Here is a 14,093-nt window from a genome sequence, read left to right on the forward strand (position 1 = left end):
TACCTCCTGTGTTCAACAAGAACCTCATGAAACACCTGCCCCTTCAAACATGGCCAAATGGCAATTACTGCAAAGTACTCTCAAGAAACCAATATATCTCATGTTAATTAAACCTACAGGAAAAAAAAAAAAAAGAAGAATTCATAGCAGAGAAGTCAGTACCTGAAAGATACCTTACTTATTTTCCCCACACTTTGGGACAGATCAGACTAAATCTTCCTCAACAGTTGTTTGCTTGACCAGTCTTAAAAACTGAAATCCCATAATCTCTGTGCATCATCCTTCCTAGCGTTTCACTAGGAATCGTCCTCATTCAGAGCATGGTTCCCAAAACTGGTGTATGCTGGTTACCCAACATACCATACCCAGCTTTGTAGTATCAAATAATCATCTCCAGTAACTCAGTGTGTTCTATTAACTTATCCCAGAATAAAAGGCCAGCTTTGAGCCACTCAGTTGCCAGTTTGTTCTCTCAGCTATGTTTTCTTCTGCTTTACTGCTCTAATTCTTGCACTGCACATTTGTTTTCTCTTTTTACAAATACAGTACTTGTATCTTTCAGGTAAAACACTTCATTTTTACCCAGCCTACGGAACAATGCAGAAATAATTCCTTTTGTCATGTTCTAACATCTACTAAAACCCTTTATACACAGGTTCAACAAAAGCGCTGCACTCGCTTGCATGCTAAAAACAACAATAAAGACATTTAAGCAAACTAGGAAAACATACATAATTTTTTTTCTTATCCAGCCATGAAATGCAAATATATATTCACCTTAGAAATGAATCACACTGCAGCACAGAATATATGGACAATTTTATTTCTACATAAAAATGTATGTCCTATGCCTGCATATCAAATGCAAACATTAAGTTTAAGAAAAATTCCAAAAGTGATGTTTAACTCGTAAGCTGTCACAAATTAAATACATCATGCCGTTCGGCAAGTCATAAAACACAGAGCAACGTTGAGGTTTTCCTATATTATTGCTCACATCACCATGAGATATTGTTACAGGCTGGACTACTTTCAAAGAAAGTCTTAAATGAATTCTAACTACCACAGACAAGTTCCACAGATGCTGTTTTTAAATTTTGCATTAGAATAAATCTGCACATTCTTTAACAACTTCTGATGCATATATTTGAACACCTGCATTACTTTTTGTTATATGATTCCCAATGTTCTTCCTTAGCTCTGAAAACAGCACAAACACACCTGCTTATCCCTTTTCCACTCAGGAAGACTTAAGCATGCTTTTGAGAGCTTCATAGACAAAAACCTATCTTCACAAATAAATTACCCACTTCTGCTATAAATCTCTTCTCTTATACTTAAAGGTAACAGATTAAGACTGCTGGAATACTTTGCAAGCTGGAAGTACTAAGGGAACTACTACTATTGTTTATACTTCCTTTCCCTCGCTCCTACACTACATTTTACTCCATTCCATTTTGAACCATGCAAAGATGGGAGGAAGTTACCACATCTTGTAAGTGAAGCGAACGATTAAGCAGTTTGCTCCCCATTCCTTCAAGAACTGCGCAGTAGAAACAGTTTAGCTAATGTTACCCATTTCAGCATCAACTCTTCTTTTCCTGGAAGCCAAATTACCCAAAATATTTACATTTTTATAGCAAGCAACATTCCCAACAAGTTCCATATTCAAAAAAAAATACAGAAAAGAGTACTTACTATTCCTTTCCGTCCTTTTGGAAAAGAAAAAAATGAGCAGTGTTCTTATAAACCAGATTCTTTAAAACAGAAAGAAGAATTATATTAATTAAAATATATTACAGTAACCACTTCTGAAGTCATTTAGCAAACAGGATAACTAACACAGAAGACTTATCAGGTGAGATTTAACTTTGCAAATACAAATAACAGAAGTCTTCAAACAATATTTATATAGAAAACTAAAAATTAAATTAGTATCTTGTCAACAAGACATTTACACTGACCTAAATAAAATCGTCCTGTCTATTAAAATTTAACCAAGTTCTATTATAGGTAGAAATACTAAGGAAGCAGCAGCAAGGAAGATCATCACTTGCTAAAATGTTCAGTGGGAACTTTTTAAAAATCAAGGTATGCATAGCTAGGTGAAACTTCCTTAGTCATCACTCCTTATTTGATAGATTTATGATGCATGTTATCCAAAAAACCAAGCTTACCAGTTAAGGACCAAAATTAAGACCTGGGTGATTTGTGGGAAGAATTCAATACCAATCAAAACCATGAGATACAGCTATTGTACAAATGCTCTCCCAAGCAGAGTTAACTGACCCGACTCCTGGCGATTTTAGAGAGCTCTGAATCCTCTCAGTTTCAGCTGACTTAACTCAAACAATGGATCAGTTTATCTGTGCTCAAGATAAAGTTAAACTGATCTATGATCATTTTACATTTGAAAGGTCTCTCTTCAATCATCAGGACTTAATTTGTTTTAAAAGCTTAGAATTGCTTATAATTATTAAGTTGACACTTTTCCTGGCAAGTTACTCAGCCTAAACCAAGTGGCAAATCTCATACTTCCAAGCATCTTATCCAAAACCCTCGTAGTGCCAAGAATTATATAATAACACCTAAATGTTTCATTTAAGGAAAAAAAATTCTTAAAGGCTAGAAAGGTTCTCTGAATAACAGCTAGCGTAAGAAAGCAGGCAAAAGGCTATAAGATGCCAAATAGAGTTTCGACTTAATTCATAAGAACACCTTTTGCATTTATGTAATGGCTGCCCAGTTCAAAATGCTTTCAAGTATTAACAAGACAACCTGAGTTAAGTTAGACAAGACAACTGGAATGCAAGAGTAACCTACCCAAGGTCAGAGAAACAGAGAAAGAAGTTTAACTCTATTCCACATTCAAAGGCATGCTGTAATAGCTACTCTAAGAATACGGATGGCTTTGCCAGCTTACACAATGCAAGATGTGTCTCTTCATCAAGTATCAAAAGAAATTAATGTTTTACAGGGTCTGAACTGCCTCGAAGACTATGTTACACAGGCAAAAGCATTATTTCTTTTTTACTGTATGCTTAATAGTCTTCTACCTAAAGCTGTATTCTAAGCTAATGGATATATGGTAGGACTTCATGAAATAAAAAACATTTCCCCTTTAAGAGCTTCGAGGTGAAGTTTAACAGTAGACCATTTCAGACCAACGTTACAAAATAAAAACATATTTCTCTGAAAATCAGAACACACAAGATGGAACAGAACCTAATTCAAATGAAAGTCATTTCAAGAAGAGCATCCTTTTAATGTGCTAATATAGTTCTTCAACTTTTCAGATATTTCAATATACATTTAAAATTAATGATGCTGTATATTCCTACAACCTAACTCACTCTGTCCAGCATCAGTAACTTGCTGAGACCCTGAGGGAATGACCTAAGGCATAAATAAGTTGGTGACTGACTGCATGCTGGACAAGACAGACATATTCCAGTCTGATTAGGGCTGAAAAATCTCTAGAGCTATTACTGGGTGGCACCAGGCATTCAGCATGGAGTCACCTCTTGACCGAGAATGAAGACAAGCTGGCAGTTACTTGCCATTCATATCTGCCAAAAAAAGCTGAAGGGGAATAGCTTAAGAGAAAAATCAGATAAACAGTTGCAAGTCGTAAGAGAACAGTCTAATTCTAAACATGAGTAAGCCGATATCCAATTCAGAATTTTATAGAAACCCAACATTCAAAAAAAACACCCAAGTATTGAAGGACAAAAACTAGAAAATAAAAACCCAATATGAAAATCCACACCACAACAGTAGAAGCCACCACCTTCAAGTAATAAAAGTTTTCATTTCTACACTAATCCTAAAATACTTAAGTGAAGGGAGGCTGGCAATACTACTTCTACAAACCTTCCCTGTTAACATGAGCAAGCCTCACATGCTAACAACAAAGACTTTCAAGTCCTTGTCCTTAAGAACAAAATCAATTCATATTGCTGCCAAAGATTAATTTGAGCTTTAATTTCTATATTAATCCTTATAGTCAAGATATTGCTGCCCATGTATCTTCTCCATAGGATCCCATAACAGCAGCATATTAGTACGTCATAGTGCTATGCACATTGTACAAAAAGCATCTTCATGTTGGGTTTTTTGCATATTATGTTATGCTGACCCACACTAATCAAACCTGCAAAGCCTTAAATATTTACATTTGACTTTGCCTTTCAAGTCTAAAGCTACAGCACTGACAAGTTCATGTTTTCATACAAAGATGCTGTACGAATATGGACAGTATTTAGGATCTTCATTTCAGGCAGTTTGTAAATACACTATGCTCCCCATCAGCAGGAAAGATGTTCAGTAGGCTGCTTCTCCTCCTTGATGGTCTGGGGGAAGGGAGGCAGGGAAGCCGCTGTTTAGTGAGGTGGGGGCCCATTTTGTTATTTTTAGAAAAATAGTCTTCTTAGAAATCAAAAGCCACTCGTGAGGATGAGGAGCCAATCAGCTCAGTGGAACAAAAAAGTAGACAATACTTCCTCCTATTCAAATCCAATGATTTTAGGATATTTTCTGGTTGAAGAAAATCAATTACTTTCCAGAAAAACAGCTAATCATGTAAAACTAGCCCTCAACATATTTAGGTTGGTGACCTTTCAAGTCAATTCTGTGTTAACAGTCACCTAGTATGTAAAAGTAAGTTTCTCCATTCATTCTGTATTTTTTACACAATTTTATACACTGCATTTTACATGCAGGTGACATACTCTAGGTCACTTTGATGACACAGGGATACTCTTCCAAACAGAAGTAGAAATAAAACCCCAGATAACATTCTTCTACTTATATTACACTACTTCGCAGGTGTTCAGATCCAGGTGTGTCTCTAGCCCTGGTATAATTTTGATAATTCAAGGAACTTTAGATGCTAACATCTTTTTATAGTAAGACTTAGTTCTACACTAAGCCCAGACCCATGAGAGACATTTCCCTCAATGAAAGTGTCTGCCCAACAACTTGGATTTATTTTAAAAGAAAAAAATTCAGCAAGTTATGACAACTCAAGGATTGTCAAAAGCAAACCCACACCCCTGCTGTGATGTATTTTCCATCTCCTTTTATCAAAGGGAGATCAGTTTAAAAAAAAAAAGGTATATTTACTTACATCAATGGAAACGCAAAAAATGGAAGTGTCATAATCAACCTTGCTGTCCATTCATCAGGAAGACACCACAAATATACGATTAAGCAGGTGATAAGGTAAAGGAGTGAAGAGTAGAGAAGCAGCCTTCCAACCCATAGCTTCTGTAGCCTCTGATTTTTTTCTCTAAATTCTTCTAATGTCTGTATTTCCTGTAAATAAACAGGGTTCAACCTTATTAGTGAAATTAAGTTGATGGTTTTACTAAGCTGCCTTTAAGTGCTTGCTAAAATTAGCCCTATCAATTTGATACTTGATTAAAAAAAAGTCAAGCAGCTTTTTGATAAATGACAATATTTGCCCAAAGATAGCTTTCACAGCATAAATACATAACACTATTAAGGTTATGATATGGGCCACTTGCACTGTATTAGCAGTAACACATCGCTATTGGGAAGAAATATTACAGATCAGCACTTTTTCCTATTTGTAATGCGTTGGTATATTTGGAACAAGTGGAAAACGCTAATATGTTATGAATGGCAGTCTTTATGATCACATAAATCCCTACCAACCATACTTCGCATCCCAAAACTTTAATCAGGCACCTGTAAAATTTCAAATGCTTCTAATACTTTTCTACTAACATGGGAAATTGCTGAAAAGTCTCCATCATTTCACATGTTTTCATTTCAGTATTTTCCTCACATTAAGAGTGAAATCCTGAACATTCGAATGATGATTTTGGCATATTAATAAGTGATTAAGCAATGCCCTACTATGTTACCATTTTGACTGCACTTCAAGTGATAACAGGAGTACTCACACTTTCATTAAAAGGAAAACAAAAAATATCAGCAGCATATTTCAAAACAGTTAATTTCCCCATAGAGTACAGACATCTGTCACAAATTCTGGCTAAAAAAAAAAAATCAGAATTGATTACTGAACCATCTATTCAGTTATTCTGCCCCTGACCCTACTTACAACCACTACAGTTACAATTCTTACACTTAAAACCACACATTGAAGCTTTTCTAATGAGCCTGATGAATGGAACCTTGCATTAGTGACATTTACCATTACATGGGAGTTTAACCATTAGTTACAATTAAATTGTGTAATCAAGCCAACTTCACATTCAATCCCATTTCAGGCTCTCCAAATAAATATTTAAACTGTAGTTTCTTACTATCTATTATACGGATTTTTTTTTTTTTTTTAAATGACTAATAGTAAGGGGAAAAAAGGTAGCAGTGCATCTCATCTGAAACTCAGAATCTCTAGTATATTCAACTGGAATAATTATCAAAATAATTTAGAATTCCATGACAGTATTTTACCTAATGTAAAAGAAAAACATGGCCAGCAAAAAGGATGCATCTTTCAAACCTAAAACGAAACAAAACACCAAAGAGCAAATACATACCTTGTCAATTTTTTCTAATACTTCTACAGTGGAAGGCTTTGCCTGCTTACAAAGGAAAGAACAAAGATGTTAATCTGACTAAAAAAAAAGTCAGTATTTTGAGGACATTAACATTTACAGTGCATTAACAGTTTTCTAACAAGACGACTTATTCATATGCTTCATATGCCTTCTACAACAAAATAACCAGTTTGGTTGATGAGGGGTGAGCGGTGGACGTTTTATAGCTGAATTTCTCCAAGTCTTTCGACACAGTTCTGCATAGCGCCCTCCTAGAGAAACTGATGCGTTATGGTTTAGACAAGTGGTCTGTGCAGTGGGTGGGGAACTGGCTGACGGCTGCACCCGGAGGGTGGTGGTGAATAGCTCCTTCTCAAACTGGCAACCTGTCACAAGTGGGGTCCCCCAGGGATCGATACTGGGCCCAACGTTTAAGATCTTCATAACTGATCTGGATGATGAGATCAAGCGTACCCTGACAAAGCTTGCTGATGACACCAAACCAAGTGGGGAAGTGGACACTTCAGAAGGCAGAGACACCCTGCAGGAAGAGCTGGATAGGCTGGAAGAGTAGGCCAGCAAGAACCTTATGAAGTTCGACAAGGACAAGTGTAAGGTCTTGCAGCTGGGAAAACATAACCCAGGAGTGAAGCATAGGCTGGGATCTACCTGGCTGGGGAACAGCTCTGTGGAAAGGGACCTGGGGGGTCCTGGTGGACAACAAGCTCAATATGAACAGTGTGCTGCAGCAGTTAAGAAAGCCAACAGGGTGGTGGGCTGCATCAACAAGGATGCCACCAGCAGAGACAAAGAAGTCATTATCCCACTCCACTCAGCACTTGTGAGGCCACACCTGGAATACTGCATTCAGTTTTGGTCCCTGCTATACAAAAAGAGATGCGGACAGGCTGGAGAGGGTCCAGAAGGGACACGTAGACGGTCAAAGGACTGAAGGAAAGGCTGAGAGAACTGGGTTTGTTCAGCTTTGACAAAGGAAGGCTTAGGGGAGACCTTATCACCACATTCCATTATTTAAAGGGTGGCCACAAAGACAATGGAGATCCCCTTTTCACAAGGAGTCACATGGAGAAGATATGGGCTAATGGGTACCAGTTATTCCTGGGGAGATTCCGATTGGAGGCAGGAGGAAAACTGTTCACAGTGAGAACAATCAGCCATTGGAATAATCTCCCCAGGGAAGTGGTGGAGTCCCCAACAGTGGACACTGTTAAGATTCAGCTGGACAGGGTGCTGGGCCATCTTGTCTAAGCCGTGCTTTTGCCAAGAAAGGTTGGACTAGATGATCTTTGAGGTCCCTTCTACGATAACAGATTAATGTATTGTCCATTTTACATAAAGGTAAGAATTTTTCCTACTTTAATAGTGGCAAACAAAGCACTGTAATGAATCACTGTTTTACAGTTGGTATTACTATTAACTGAAGGTTCCTCTCCTACACCACAAAAGATGAAAACCTATAATGCATGTACAGCAATAATGGGCGTGTGAGTGGGAAGTAAAACAAGAAGAACTGATGAGTGGAGGGAATTGGCAAAACAGAGAGAATATATACAGGAAGCCCTAACCTGAAAACTTAAGCTTTGTATTACTATTCATTCCACACAAAGACTCATGCTCTAAATAAATTATAAGCAACTGCAAATAAGTGTTAGCATCTCCAGTAAAATTCCCCTTAGGGGCAACCTGGAATCCACCTTTTAGGAATCCTTCCTAATTCCTAAGAAGTATAAAGCCACTATCTTGCCCCACCCTTCAGGCCACAAATTCAAAAACTATAGCCCACACTATATCTCCATGAAAGCAAGTTTCTTTCTGTTACACAAAACTGACATTTCACCTAAACTTTTGCCTTCAAAGGAGTTTTGTGTGGGAGGCTCAGAAATCAATTGATAATATGCAAAGGCAAGCTTAAACAATTCACACCTGCCAGGAGAGTAGCCAAAAACCTCATGCCTCTTCCTCATAAACTCCGTACACCATTCATTAACACAAAACCCAGTAAAAACTGTTAAGAAGAAAGATTTGTATAGATGTAAGTCGCTACCAGAATATTTGTTGAAACAGACATAGAATGATATTCTGAATGTATCCATTTTCACCTAAAATAGCCACCAATCTTTCAAATCACAAATGCTGCTCTACCTATCCTGATGAAGCACCACAGAACCATTTAGATTTACAGAAAGAGTTAAAACTGTATTTTTATAAGTTAACCAAACCACTGCCAGGCCTGGTACTGCAAAGGAAATAAAGGACAGCTGCACAGTTTCACAGTTTAGGGATTTGGGAATTTTTGGTCATTATGTCTCACTACTGGACTTTTAAGTGGCATATTAATGGGAAAAGTCTAGCACTAACATTCAACCAGCATTAACAGTCAACCAATAGGCATTAAGAAACATGTCCTGCATTCCCCCATCTTCTAGACTAAAGGTTAGTATATTGCTACACAATTTTACTTACCCTCCATCTTGAAATTAATCCACCCATCTTCTATTGTGGGCAAATGTTGACAGAGCTATCAATCTTCTACAAGAATTCACAGCTAGAAGTGAAGCATTAAGCACTTAGGAGCAATCTAACATCATAATTCAAGATTCACAAGTTTATTCCAATATCTAAAGGAATCAAGATATCACATAAAGACATTGTCTAGTTATCTACCTACACATTATTTTAAAATGCAGTCTTCTGTTTCATAGGCCATTCTTTTAAGTTAGTTGATCAGCCTTGATGTGGCCAAATTTATTTTTACTTTGGAAATATTTAACCAGAGGGGAGTCCTCAAAAATAGAGGCAAAAAATAACTGCTAAAAAAAGCCACCAAAATCCACCAGCAGAAAAACAATTTTAAAAACTTATTATTAGGCAGGATTATTTAAGAAACTAATTTCCATCTGCTTAACTCTCAGTGTTCCTTTTCAGCTGTCACTCCAGGTATCCAGCATTAATATCTTACTATTTATGAGAAAATTCCTCTCCAATAAATCCACTTCCTTCTCAAGCTCTCATCAACAAGAACACATCGGGTAGCACTACTGTTATTCCTTTGTACAATCAGTTTTAAGTTCAAATAATCAGTTTCAAAGAGATTTCACTCACTGTAGGAAAGCACTACATTGGTAGGTGCTCCCTGCGCACAGCGCAATCACAGACACATCAAATGGCCCTAAAGCAATTCCAAAGGTGCAAAAGCAGCTCACCCTACGTAAACCTGGAACTTGTGAACAGCACTAATTTGATGATCTGGGTCTAGGTTCCTGAAACAAAAACGTAGCAACTTTCCATCAGCAGGTAGTTGGAATCAATTGACTTTGAACCTCAGGATGGCAGAATTTCTCTCCAGCCACTTGATTCGCAAGTTTTCCCCCAGCAAATGAAAGAGTGATCAGTTTGTGGCAATCCCAACAGTAAAATAATACTCAATCCCAACTAGTGCTCAAACCATTTTAACTCTGGAATTAAACACTGAGACTTATTAAAACAAAGCACTGATCCAGTTAGGCAGAAATGTGATTATCTTATTTATTAAGTTACCTTTGGCTAAAAATTGAAAGATAAACAAACTTAATCTCAACTCAAATTTGTTCCCAAATTGTCTGAGACTGTCAGAACAAATTAATATAATACAGGATGCACACTGCTCACTAGCACAAGCGCTACTGTAGTATGGTAACTTCTTCACCTTCTAAGAAAGCCAAGGACTTCAGAATCCAGAACTACAGGCCCTATGATTTCAAAACCCGATCCTTAAAGACAAGGAAATCTGTATTTGAAACGCTACCAAAATGAAGCTAGAACTGGTGGACAAATTAGCTCTGCTGCCAAATTACTAACACAAAGAGGGGAGCTACAGAAAAAACACAGTTACCCCTTGGACTCTTGAGTAAATTCCCAAATTAATCACTACTATAGCAATTCAGCTCAGGAAAACAGCAGCAATATTTTTATTTTTCACCCACACAATATTACTGTTCTCTAACACAGTTTTTGCATGACAACTATTGTAGTAGGTCTGAGCAGGCACTTTCTTCTCCAACATTTCTATAGAGACAAACAGTATTTTTCTTGCAGAACAATATGAAAGCTACCTCAAATAGCCCATCAAGAAGTTTGTAAACTTAGCACAAGGCTCCCAAAACTATTCTGGTTCCCGAGCATTGCCACTGCTATTAGGCGAAACAGTAGTTCTCGGTTCCAGATGTGCAGAGACACAGAGATACTCATGGGGCCTTTTTGCATGCTGTTTTCCTTTAGGCCACAGTTTCAGAACCTCTCCAGCAAAAGTGATAGAGGATCTTTTGGGCATAGGTTATCTGTGAGCCATTGGTGACACTGACCTTTGTCAATAACACGTTCACAGTGCTACCTCTACATATGTATTTCAAAACATCTGGCAAATGCCTGGAAGGGAAACAGGTTTGGCAAGTGTCACCGTGCGCATAATTTTACACGAACTATGATGGTGACAGGCTTTACGTGTGCTGCTGGGTAAGTCAGTAATGCCACCAAAACCCTTCCCCAAAGAGGTATTAAGGGATTAGCAACACTAGACTCACATTTACAGTTTAGTCACCAAATCCTTAGTTAGGAGATGAAGAATTTTCTATGGCTTCTATGGAATGCCTTGGATGTTTTTCTTCCTACTTTCCTTCTCTTCTTTTTGACATGACAACACAAATTGTCTTCAACCACTTCAAACTCTCCCTGCTCCTCCTCACCTGCCACTCCACGTATCCACCACTAATATCCTGCTGCTCATGGCAAGAGTCCTCCTTGCTTCCCATGCTCTAACCATCAAATTCTTGCACAGCACTTTTTCCTTCTGAAGGCTGCATTTCTTTAGCACAGAGCTGTCCTTTCCACTCACTGAGCACTGCTGCAACTGGACTTATTTCCACAAATATTATCACTGATTTAATATACAAGTAAGATAGCTGCAACATTTGCCATCCCTAGGCTTAAAATAGACAACAGAGGCATTAAAAAACATTTAATGTAGAAGCTTAAGAAAACACTATTACTTTTTATTTTTTTGAGAGTCGGGTAATAAAATTGGAATTTCCTGACAGCATCTCCTCTACCCCAAAAATATGCAATTTAATTAGTAAAAAGCAAAGCAGAAGTGCCACAGCAGAAAAAGTTTCTCTTTTGAAAAAGTGATGAATCATGCACAATTACAGAAGTCATCCACCAACCTACTCATCCAGATGGTAAAAAGTCTGATTATCTCATTACACTTTTATCAAGTCAGTCTCAAATTTCTTCAAGCATGTTGTTGATGTTTTAAGATTAAAAGCTTCCAAAAAAAAAAAATCAAAGTCTCCAAAATGAATTTTAATAACCGGCATGCTGAAATTCAAGACTGAATATTGCCAAGTCATATTAAAAGAAAAAAGGAAGTTAGAGACTTGAAATCAAGACTTTGCATACAGACATATAGACCTTTCCCCTGAAAGCAGGGGAAATGCTCTTTAAATTAGGTATTCTGTAAACTTAGTGACTTCATTTTATGAAAATAGTTTATTTACCATCACAAAGAACACAAGCTCTCCCTTTCAAAACGAGTCTCCAGTTCTGCTCACTAAGCTCCCAGCCAAAATTCACATTCTCCCACAATCTACTGACTTCAGAAACTTCCACAGTGATCATAAAAAGTTTCTCCAGCTGTGGACAAGGAGACAAGCAAGGCAGAACCCGGAGCATCACCCACCACCTACTGCTGGCCTGCCCTAGCACCCTTCAATTACAACAGAAGACCGAATTTTGTCCATTTTAAACTTCATTTTCAGCTGTCTCTGCTTAGAAGCATCCTAGGGAGGTCCTTGCTTTGTAAAGCCTTAATTAAAAAGGCAAAGTAGCTCCCACAGGGTGACTCGGACGCGACGGGGCAAGGAGGGGGTGGGCCAGGCGCTTTTTATTTTATTTTTTTTTTTTGAAGCCGAGCCTTAGCCTTGTTTTGGAGCCTGCGAGCACGGCCGCCAGCGGCCCGGTGAGCCAGCCCGAGGGAGGACGGCGGCAGAGGTCAGCTCCGGCTGCCGGTGCCCGCCATCCCGGCCAGCCGGGGCAACACCAGGGCTCCGCCGCCCCCACGGCTCCCGGGCGGGCGAAAAAGGCGCCCGCCGCCCCCTCCCGCCACGCGCTGCCTGCCCCTTCCCAGGCTGCGCCCCGGCCCGCTGCCGCCGCCCCGCTTCCCCGCCAGCGGCGAGGCGGGGGAGGGCGGGAGCACCCGCCGCCCGCCCTGCTCCGCCTCGGCCCCTCCGCACCGCCGGGGGACGCGAGGCCCGAGGCTGGTCACGGGCATCGCCAGGCGCCCTTCTCCCGCCGCCACGCCCACGGCGGAGCCAGTCCTTACCGCCGAGTCACTCGGGGCTCGCCGCTCCTCCCCGCCACCACGTACCTGCCGCAGGCCGGGCCGCGCATCCTGCCGCCGCCGCCCGCCGAAGGAGGGGCCCGGCTGCCGGGGCGGCGCTCCCATCAGGCACCGCGCGGCCCCCGGCAACCAATCAGCGCCTGGCTGCCGCGGGGCGCGCTGGAACGGGGGAGGGGCCGCGCCGTTGTGGGAAGCTGCGGCCGGCGGTGGCCACGGGTGGCCGGGGGCGCGGTGGGCGAGCGAGCGCGGTCCCTCCGCGGCCCCGCCGCGCACAGGCGGTGGCACGGTACCCCGGGGACCGTGTCCAGCCCGGCCGAGTCGAAGCGGATGGGTGTCGGAGGCCGCCACCGCTGTCGCACCGCCACGGCGGGGCTGGGGAGGCCGAGCCCGTCCTCCTGCGGCTCTCTCTGATACTTATTTACAGGAAAAAGAGTGTTTTAACACAAAAACCGAGGAACACGAGGGTCAGGCTGTCGTGTGAGGGTTTGCAGCAGCCTCCTGGCTGAGGACGATCAGTCGCTGCCGATGAAGCAGGTGCTGACAGAGGCTGTGGTGGGTGCGTGTTCGCAGGCACTGGGCTCCCCGCAGGGCCACAGGAGAAGACCCCTCACTGTCCCCTTCATTCCAGTAGGCAACCGTTTTTGGAGAGAAGCAGCGCTCTCTATTTCTTCAATTTACATTGCTGCAGTAACAGTGCCCTCTCTCCTGGTGCTCTGCTTTATCAGTTCTTTTATGTGGTGTCCTTTCTTGGCTGACAGCTGTCATCACCTGTCCCATGCCGAGAGGACTGAGGAACAGACAATACTTACTCTGCACCGTCTTTCTCACAAGGTCTTCAGTGCCCTACTCAGAAGTTTTGCCACTGCGGCTACACAAGCGGGAGCACGTGCGCAGATGTGGAAGAAAGTCCTTCAGAGTGCCCTGAAGTGGAAATTCACATGCAGAAGCTGTATAGCTTCAGCTGACCCTGCATTGTTGAACTTGTATGTAACAACACATCGTAATACAGCCTATAAATGCTGGGGGGGGTTTCCAATTGTGGTGGGTTGACACAGCCTCTTGCTTACTCCCCTCAGCGGGATGGTGGGGAGAATAAGGAGAGTAAAAGTAAAAAATACTTACGGGTTGGGTTAAAAGAGAGTTTAGCAGGTAGGTGAAGGAAAGAA

At 40.9% G+C, this 14,093-nt stretch overlaps 1 protein-coding gene across 7 annotated transcripts in view; it reads right to left on the reverse strand.

The window, feature by feature from the left end:
* The window catches only part of LNPK (lunapark, ER junction formation factor), a 53,583-nt gene extending 40,546 nt beyond the window's left edge, over positions 1-13,037 (reverse strand). For 3 of the 7 annotated variants that reach the window (XR_008467685.1, XR_008467686.1, XM_054208778.1), the window contains exons 1-4: positions 12,955-13,032; positions 6,534-6,578; positions 5,129-5,316; positions 1,699-1,757 (exon numbers count right to left, since the gene is read on the reverse strand). Coding sequence is in view for 5 of the 7 variants with exons in the window: in XM_054208778.1 (XP_054064753.1) it covers positions 1,699-1,757; positions 5,129-5,316; positions 6,534-6,578; positions 12,955-13,032 (370 nt within the window). In the remaining 2 variants the exon portion in view is untranslated. Of the gene's footprint in view, positions 1-1,698; positions 1,758-5,128; positions 5,317-6,533; positions 6,579-9,017; positions 9,100-12,909 lie in introns of all 7 variants that reach the window. The other 4 variants (XM_054208781.1, XM_054208779.1, XM_054208782.1 and 1 more) reach the window with 4 other exon arrangements.
* Positions 13,038-14,093: the final 1,056 nt, after the last annotated feature.

Source organism: Rissa tridactyla, chromosome 7, assembly GCF_028500815.1.
Source record: "Rissa tridactyla isolate bRisTri1 chromosome 7, bRisTri1.patW.cur.20221130, whole genome shotgun sequence".
Lineage (NCBI taxonomy): Eukaryota > Metazoa > Chordata > Aves > Charadriiformes > Laridae > Rissa > Rissa tridactyla.